The 9,362-nt window shown below is 38.4% G+C and overlaps 1 protein-coding gene across 5 annotated transcripts; it reads left to right on the forward strand.

The window, feature by feature from the left end:
* Window positions 1–367: 367 nt before the first annotated feature.
* On the forward strand, window positions 368–8,128 carry LOC131242656 (uncharacterized). Of its 5 annotated transcripts, none has more exons than XM_058241434.1 (7): window positions 368–522; window positions 2,502–2,588; window positions 2,875–3,180; window positions 4,243–4,325; window positions 6,182–6,269; window positions 7,157–7,327; window positions 7,428–8,128. In XM_058241434.1, coding segments are annotated over exons 2-7 (705 nt in total). In that variant the 5' UTR covers window positions 368–522; window positions 2,502–2,533; the 3' UTR covers window positions 7,430–8,128. The 5 variants fall into 5 exon arrangements, with proteins under 5 accessions (XP_058097417.1, XP_058097418.1, XP_058097419.1 ...); XM_058241435.1 differs by lacking the exon at window positions 7,428–8,128 and adding an exon at window positions 6,950–7,055 and having other exon boundaries at window positions 7,129–7,266; XM_058241436.1 differs by lacking the exon at window positions 7,428–8,128 and adding an exon at window positions 6,950–7,055 and having other exon boundaries at window positions 7,157–7,264.
* The last annotated feature ends 1,234 nt before the right edge of the window (window positions 8,129–9,362 follow it).

Here is a 9,362-nt window from a genome sequence, read left to right on the forward strand (position 1 = left end):
TTGATTATCTTAAACCCTGATTGGTGGACACTTTCTGTTTAAAGAGCACCATTGGATTTTCTTTTTTCAAATTTGAACCGTCTTATAATCGTCCATCGATCATAATCAAATAAGCTTAACGTTTGGGTCATGATACATCTAAAGTGGGATCCACAATCTGGACTGTTTAATTTTAATTGATTGGATTCTAATTATGCAATTTCTAAGTATTTCCTAACATCATTTGAAACTATTTAAAATAACACACATGTGTTATATCTAAACCGTTCATTTGTTTTGTAAGCTCATTTTATGGCATGGGCCTAAAAGTGAGGCAGTTCCAAAACTAATGTAGACCCGGAGTATCCGCAGGGCAGTTAATGGGCCGGGCTGGCCCGTCGGGACAGCGCCCGAGGAAAAATCCTCATTTCCTTCCTGCTACTGCTTCATTCCTCCTCACCTCTCTCTCTCTCTCTCTCTCTCTCTCTCCAACTGGACCAACAGACACGGAGCTGTGGCCATTGCAGCAGAGGCCTTAAACAGGTTCGCCCCCCTTTCTCTCTCTGATCTGAAGGAAAAAAATCAAGATCTTCTCTGGTTTGTGGTCGTAGTGGCTGTTTGGGTTAAGGGAAATTGTAGGAAAAGAAAGAGGGTTCCTCTTTCAAGCTGTTTGGATAACTGACAGAAAGCGCCTGCAAAACCCTGAGCTATACGAGGCCTACCGTGATGAATGTCTGACATTCACTCCGTAAATCAGCTGGGCCACACAACGAGAACAATATAAAATCACGACTGCTACCTAATTCACTCGGTGTGAGCCAGGCTGAGATCACGACTAATCTTATGGCAAGGGGTTTTGATCGGGTAAGGGGCTAGTTTCCAACCCAGGGTGCATCTTGTATGAAGATCTGAACCGTTCATGGTCTGGTTTCGATGTTACCCGAGCCGCAGTAAGAACGAGTGATTGTATATGAAGAAGAATATTTAATGGTTGGTATTCAAATTCAAGATTCAAATGTCAGGCTGATCAATGAAGCATGACTATAAGGCCATAGCTTCCATGTACCAGTGGTTTGATTTTTGGTGTGTCCCTCCATCCTAGTGGTTCGCGCGTACCGAATGTGTTGGCTGGCATATACAAAACATGGACACCATATTCCATCTTGCAAGTTTTTACCGTAGGGGTCGCCCTCCTCAATGTCCTCCATAATGAAGCCTGGTTCCAAAATCCAGCCTAACCCAGAACTTAAGTCACAGTCACACCAAAGGCAACTAGGGAGGACATTGAGGAGGGCAACCCCTACTGTAAAAACTTCAAGATGGAATATTGTGTCTGCCATGTTTTGGATATACCAACCAAACCATTTGGCAGGAGCAAACCACTAGGATGAAGGGACTCACCAAAAATCAGGCCATTGAAATCATACCACATACACATCTCAGGTGGGCCCCACAGCTTGAATGCATAGTAACTCAATTTGTGCTCAAACGCATGTGGATATGACAATAGAAAGAAAGGTACCTGGTGCTGCTTATTGCAAAGTGTGGGATTATCAAACCTTATTCCTTTACCTACCCAAAGAGAAAAGCTTTGATAATGCCAGTCACCGGCAAAGTGTGATTGTTGATGCACAGACTCGAAGAAATTGTACATGTGGTGTATATCCAATTCAATAAACTGGATAAATTGTGAGATTTAAATTAAATTGATGATAGACCAAAGGTCATTGATCCAAATTCTAACTGCCCAATTGGTGGACATTAACAAGATAGCTGAAATGAGTATAGCAAATGGTTCACATTTACTAAAATGATGTCAATTAATCAGAGTTTAACATCACTCAATTTGATCTGATTTTAGTGTGATGACCAATCCACACTCCACAGTGGCCAGTGGATCCCATGATTTGAATGGTCTAATTTGAGTAAATATGTGCTATGTGTGGAATTTTTAGTGCATGCCTATCATACATCACACTATTCCAGAGTATCAAAGGACTACACTATTTTTAAACCTTTCCAAAATGACACAAATGACCCAGACTCATTACAACTTTCCCCTTGTTGGACTGAGTTAGGCTGAGATGGGTCTAATGCATGTATCAAAAGCCCAACACATCTCAGTTCCCACCCAAACCAATACGAATTGGTTTTACTGAGTCGAATCAGACAATGTTTAAAACCATGATATGAAATGCCGACCATTACACATTGCTGGGTGTATTTTTCGATCTTTCTCCCTATACCTCCCTTGCTATTCTGTTAGCTTATGTAACTCCAAAAACATTTGAATGAACTAGTTCAGGAATATAACTGTAAATGTAAGTGCTTCCTGTAGAAATGAAAATGTGAAATTCTCAACTATATTTCTGCTTCTTGGTTAAATTATTATGCATTCTTTGTTATGTTTTAGGCATGGATAACCTGTGTTTAGGTAATCGGTTATGTGGCATGACCTTCTTCTATACTGATTTTACATTTATGCCCTGTCTGATCTGTGTCATATGGCAATGTTTCTACAGTTTGGGACATTGGATTGTCTGAGAAACTTTAAATGACCTCTTTGACAACTGCTGCAGTTCAGAATGAAAATTCACGCATCCATACAGGTAGTTTTGTTTCACTTTTGTACTTTGGATATAATTGTTGGACCACTGAAATTGATTGTGAGATTAAAAATTGGCAGTTCAACTCAGAACTCAACAAGGTTGACTCTATTTGGCTGATCTTTGAGTGTTGAGTCCAGATAATGGTTGTATAATTAATTAGTGATCTTTCTTTGACTTGGTCAAGTCATACCAAGAATCTGAAAGACTAATTTCTGAGTCGATAATGAGTGTTTGAACAGGTCAGAAGCTTTATGATATCTTGACAAGCCTTAATTGTTAAGTTCAGGAAAAGGTGCCGTTGGGGCAAAGGCAGATGTGCCCAAATCTGAGCAGAAAGGTCAGAAGGTCCGAAAGGCATTAGCAGACATTTCAAAGGTTGGAAATGCTTCACTACCCAGTGCAGCAAAGGTATGTTCTGTAAAGGGGAAATCTGCAGTATGCGGCAATGGGAAACCCGAGAGCATCCCACAAAGCTACGGATTGACTGAAGAGGAAATAAAGAGATGCAATGAATGGGCGAAGGAAGGGAGAGAGCATGTGCATTTTTCAGGAAACGATGCCCATGCCATTGAGAAAGATATTGCAGAGGAACGTAAGTTGCTAGTCTATCCTGAATTCTGTTCACTTGTTTCCTTTCTTACGTTTCAACTTCATTTCTAAAAAAATGTTTTGGAATCACTTTGTTATCTTGGGAACCACTTGAGTTAACTTCAATGCCCAAAACAATAGTTATAAATAGCCATAACTTGGCCTTAAATTGGATGTTAACAATAATTTTTCCTTGAATGGTTCAATCCATGCAATTATTTAGATTTATCATTTGATTGGAAGGTTACTTGGCCCATTAAATTTATTTTTCTTTTCTTCAAGAAAAAAAAAACGGAAAGAGAGAAAGGAAAACAAACACCGGCACTCTCCAAAACCAAATTGTGAACTTCTTTCATCATTATCATCATCATCTTCTTTTTCTTTGATCATCATCATCAGCATTGTCATCAACATACATTAACACCCTCTAGACCTGCTAACATTGTTACAATTTCTCAATGTGTGGTACCCACATGGTGGAATTTGCTATCAATTCATTTCGAAGATAATACTTCCATTATCCAGTTAAATATTTTTCTCATCTACATATTCGAAATTTATAATACTAGAAACCTCTCTTCATGAATTAACTTAATCAAAAATAAAATATGATAATTCCTTGGGGAAAAGAGCTACACAATAAAATACAGCATGAAATTTTTTTTGTTCTCTATTATTCTTTAATATGTAAATCTTTTGAGCAGGTTCCTTGTATATACTCATTCTACAGGAAAGTGTATTATGATCTTTAGTCTTTCTTTTTTGTTTTCTCTAGTTTTTGTACAATTTTATTTTTATTTTATTTTTGCTTAATTTTTCATTTGCGTTTCTATATTTTTAATTTTTCCAAGTAAAAACAATTATGACTTGCATGAGTAGTTGATTTAACCTGGTCAAGTCATGTATTTTCATGCCACCCTAGTGAACTTTCAATCATGGTTTGTAAACTTTGAATTTTCATGTGTTTTCTTTTATAATTTCTTATCGTCATGTCCTAATGCTTTATTTCTTCTTCTTCTTCTTCTTTCTTTCTTTCTTTCTTTCTTTCTTTCTTTTTTTTCATCAGGTGTGAAGAAGAAAGTTGATAAAGTAATGTCTGCATTGAGGGAATGGACTCAAATTTCCTATGGTTTTGAAAGGCCAACGAAGGTGTATATCTAAATTGTGGTATTGTCGCCTCTTTGATTTGTTAGAAAAGCAATGCTATAGGCAGCAGTATGTGATCTGTATCCTATCTCCTTTTGTGGAAAGGTTTATTTTATTATTATTATTATTACTATTATTAATTTTCTTTTTCGGAAGAATGAAAGGTTTATGCATTTTGCAAGCCAATTTTTAGAAAGCTTGAACTTGGAGTAATAAATGGGAACAATGAAAAGAAGTATGAATGTGTAGAAATAATAGAAAGATTGGGGAAATGTTGAGAACTCTGTAGCTTCAATTTATTCAATAGGTGGATTTACTTAATATGATAACTTGAATTTATTGAATAGGTTGGTAAGTTAGGGTTTGGTCTCAGGTTTGTTGAGGTCCTAAGGATGAGGGTATTGAGGTTCCATTTTTAGATGATGGAAGAGAACTAACACAAAGGATAAGGAAAGAGGAGAATAGAAGAGTACATGTGGGCCGATCTATTTTAGGTTTAGGAAGAAAGGAAGGAGAAAACTAATAATCAATAAACTTATTTTGTTGGGATCTTCTGATAGCAAAACGAGAGAAGCCGGAAGCCATTCAGTTTTTCTATTCCAGACAAAGTCAATTTTTCTTTAGAGGTCAATACCATCTAGGAGTTGGTGGTCAATCCGTCACCAAAATGAATTTACCTAGACATATGACTTGTTCCGGTGTCGAGCTTTCAAACTTTGCCATGAAATATGCTTATTTAAAAATTGTAATATGACCTGCAAATTATCACTTAGTACCTCATGTTGCCATTGACTTACTCAGGTTTGGTGGTTAGACCATGGCACTGCTCCATTTCCCAACCTTGGGTTCTGGGCTTCTTTACTCCCAACTGTTGGAGGTTATTGTTCTTCAATGCATCTGAGTTATTGAGTTACTTCAGTTTTTCTATCTGTGCTTTTAGTTGCATCAATATGTTTTTAGGAGAAATGACACAGTCGAGCCAGTAGAACTGGAATATGGTAGAGAACTAGAGCCCCAATCCACCATACATGTGGCATGATCAGTTGGCACCATCCATTTGGTGGCACCTACTGTGGATGGTAGATGTTTAAAATAAGCATAACGACTGGATGATCCTAGCCATACAATTAGTATCCTTCAAAAATGTTTAATGGCTGGGAATCACCAGAGGAGAGAGAAGTGCTGGGCAGAGATGACTCGGACTACCTGATAGGTGTATTTTTGAATGATGACACTTCCATGATACATGCTACTAGATGGGTGGTGCTGATTGATATGTTCCATTGTCATTTTCACTAAGGATAGGGATCTATAATATTCTGATTCTACTGGCTCTGCCACATTATTGCCCTTATATCCAAGGCTCCTCTCTCTATACAAGTCTATGCTCACATTTTAAGTTGTGCTTTCTACTTTATATGTCTTATTCTATCCAAAAAAGACACCACATTTTTGACAGATTGATATCGTTTGGCATAAATGTTGGAAATGTGTGATGTTAGACTTTCACCCACATGGTTCTTGAAAAAGAATTATTCATGAAATTTATCATTTCTAGATATCGAGATATGCTATTTATACATAATGATGTCTCAACACATCGAGCTTTTCATGTTGCCATATTTGACACGTCATATCCTAAGTTTGTTCATTTGCTTATGTATCTGCACCCATAAATCCCATTCTCCATCATCAAAGGTATTAAATTTGTAACACATCAAAAGAAAGAAGAAGAATCAGTAGAAAAAATGATTTTTTTTTTGTTTTTTCCGGCTGATGCTTGTCATCATCATATTGTTTCTTGTTTGGTATAGAAATGAACTTTCATATTCAACTGTATCCTGATTCTTCTGTTTCAGGATGTTGGAAAAGAATCTGAGGAATTTACAAAGCTGGAGCCAGAACCAGAAGTCCTTCCTCTCATGAACACTTCACTCTCAAGTTCAGGTAATGAAGATATTCAAGATCCATTCTTTCAAGAAGGGAATGATGTGTGGCCATTTCCAGACTATTTGTTTGAGCTGAAGCTGAAGGAGAAATATGATGGAGATGCAGCTTTCTTGTGAAATGGTCACCTTCGAGCTTGGTTTTAGCTTGTTTGCTTCTGGCTACTCATGGCTCCATGGTTGGTAGAGATTGACACGTAGTTGAAATCTTGTTAGACTTCTTGGTAGGGATTAGCATGCCTTGGTCGAATTCAGATACAATGACTGATGCTTGTGAATAGATTGATCTTGGCCATCTGTGAGGTCATTTCTTTCCTCAAATTAACCTCAGGTGGTTGTTATGTAGTTACCAACTAATTCAAATTTAATGTGATGCGCTGGTGAACTATTAATTCAAAGTGCATGGCCCATGTGGAAAAAAGAATGTTACGATCATCCTATTATTAGTGCCGGAAGCTATTCTTTGATGAGGAATGATCACCTAAATCGGACATGCTACCCATCTCGTGTTCATGGTGTCACATGTGTAGGACATCTGAGCTGTGCACAAGATGCATGGACCCCACCATGAAAATCTGCTAGCAGAAAAATCTGGCCAGTCCACTCATCAGCAAGCCACGTGTGTGAATTGAATCTGACTGTTAACAAATCTCATTTAAACTGCCTATTGTTTCATACAAGGTGGCACCCCCAATGGGTTGACTCGCATGTCTCTAATGTCCTACAGAGGTGACATGTTAGCACATGATCTGGATTTCATATGAAGTTCACATGCAACTGGTTGTAGGTGATCATTCTTCTTCTTCTTTTCTGCTTTAAAAAATAAATAAAAATAAATAAATAAATAACTTTTCTTGCAGTGGCAAGGTTTTCTTGGTGTTGTTTCAGTTTCTGATGTGCACCACCACGAGTTTTGGATTTCCATGCTGGCATTAAGGATGACATGTATCTGGTGGAGTAGGGATTACAGCTTTCATTTGCAGGACCCAGGAAATGCAGATCCACGGGACAATCATTCCGTGAAGTCCAGAATTGAAATTTATCTTGATGAAGGAAAATGTAGTAAACTCAATGATGGTCTTCTTTAATTTAATATAATTTATCCTTTTTTTTGGTGGTGGTAAAGAAATCATGGGTTATCTTTCTTTTTCCTTACTAGGATTTGAGGGCCCGTTTGGGCAGAGTGGGTGGAGCGACATGTGCCGCCCAAATCACCATAGCAACGATATCTATTGCCTGATGACAAGAAATGTCCTTTTTGGTTTCCAAACGAGAAAAGGCCTGCTATCCAAACACGAGAATTTGTCAATTACCAATGGAAAAGGCAGAACAAAAAACAGAGAAGTCCTGATGATTCAGCAGACTGCCCAAATGGTTCCCAGGTAAACAAAATGTATCATCATATGTCTATGACGCCCTCAAATGCAAATGCACAAAAAAAAAAAGCAATCGAAATAATGATATTAAGGCCTTTTAGATTTAACACCCCCAATTGCAAATTGTCACCATTTGTCTGAAATAGGATCTCTACTGATTCACAAATTATTATTATTATTATTATTTGATGAGTCTGTGGATCATGAAAAGCTTACAACCATAGTTCTAAGACTTGGTTTCTCTACTTGAAACTTGGCCGAGTCAACTCGATTTGACAAGATTTCAAGCCAAGTCATCAGAAAAGTCAGTCCTGCAATGGACTTGGTTCTGACTCAGTCGACTCAACACAGCTCGATCCGAGTCACTTGTTTTGTGGGAGGGATTAACAGGTTTTGAACCCAGAACCTATAGGTAGAGAAGCAAGTGCATGAAATTAGCTTACATTGAATTGTTTCTTATTTTAGTTTTTCTTTTTTTCTTTTTTTCTTTTTTAAATACTTATAAAAATTACAAACCAATTTATTTCAGTATTATAATTTTTAATATTGAGTCAATTCGAGTCAAGTCTTCAAATCAACTTGACCCAGCTAAACATCGACTCAAAGCCATAAATATAAATATACCCAACGTGGCCCAACTCGGCCGAGTCGGCTGAGTTCCTACGCGACTCAACACCAGAGGAGTCTGTCCAAGTCGCTGAAATTTTTAATCCACGCATGTATTCACTTCTGTACACGTTTTATGCATGTGAAAGATCAGACTGGTCCATTCAGACTGCACTGGAAATTGCAATCGTATCATCCTAGCCATTGGTTGATGACAGTTGGAGAATTATTACGTATAGATGGTTCAGTAAAGCAGCCTAACTAGAAGTAAACACTCCTCTCATTGGCCGGCTAGAATAATCTCTACCGTCCCATCTTTGGGATATTTCACATGCATGTTAGCGTTCAGCAAATTAACGGTCTGATGGCCTTATACTGAAGGAAAGGAAGTATTGTGTCCTGTTCAAGGTTTAACGTATCGTCCGAGACCGTTAGATATCGTCAGATACGTAACCGTATCGTCCATGCACGGTCCGGCCCGATAGCGGGCGACACATGGGCGATACGATACCTGATAGACCGACCATGGTCCTGATGCAGTGCGGTATAAAGTTTCCTATTGCATCTCTTCAGGTGGGCCATGGTTCGGTGATCCAGTCCGATGGTCTGGTGGGCCTCACTTGTGGATTGGAGACGACATCAGGAGTCCCTGATACAAGGATATTGACCCCAACAAAATGACCATATATAATGCCCTTGGAATGTTGTCAAGGAGGTTCTCTTTGTAATTTCAGATCTTTGAGCGTGGTTTCAGCGAATTTGCTAAAACAATGGTAGATCTCTTTAATTAAATTTCATTTTAAAGTTCCACATGAGCTAAGAATTCAGATGAGAAGATGGCAAAGACAGAAAACATAGCTTTAATCAGACAACGTAGAAAGAGAGAAAGACGACCACAATGACTCGCCGGAAACTGACCCACATGCTGGTCATTTCTTGGCGAAGAGTCCCCCAAAGCCGCCTGACTTATTCTTGGGTGGCACGGTGACGGAGTTCTTACCTGTCCCACCTCCACCGTTCTTCTCCTCGACCTTCTTGAGGATTGGGTCCGTCTCCAGCAACTGATCTTCCTTCTGCAATCCTCCGAGAATAAAATCAAGAAGACTCTTCCC

Source organism: Magnolia sinica, chromosome 4 (genome assembly GCF_029962835.1).
Source record: "Magnolia sinica isolate HGM2019 chromosome 4, MsV1, whole genome shotgun sequence".
NCBI lineage: Eukaryota > Viridiplantae > Streptophyta > Magnoliopsida > Magnoliales > Magnoliaceae > Magnolia > Magnolia sinica.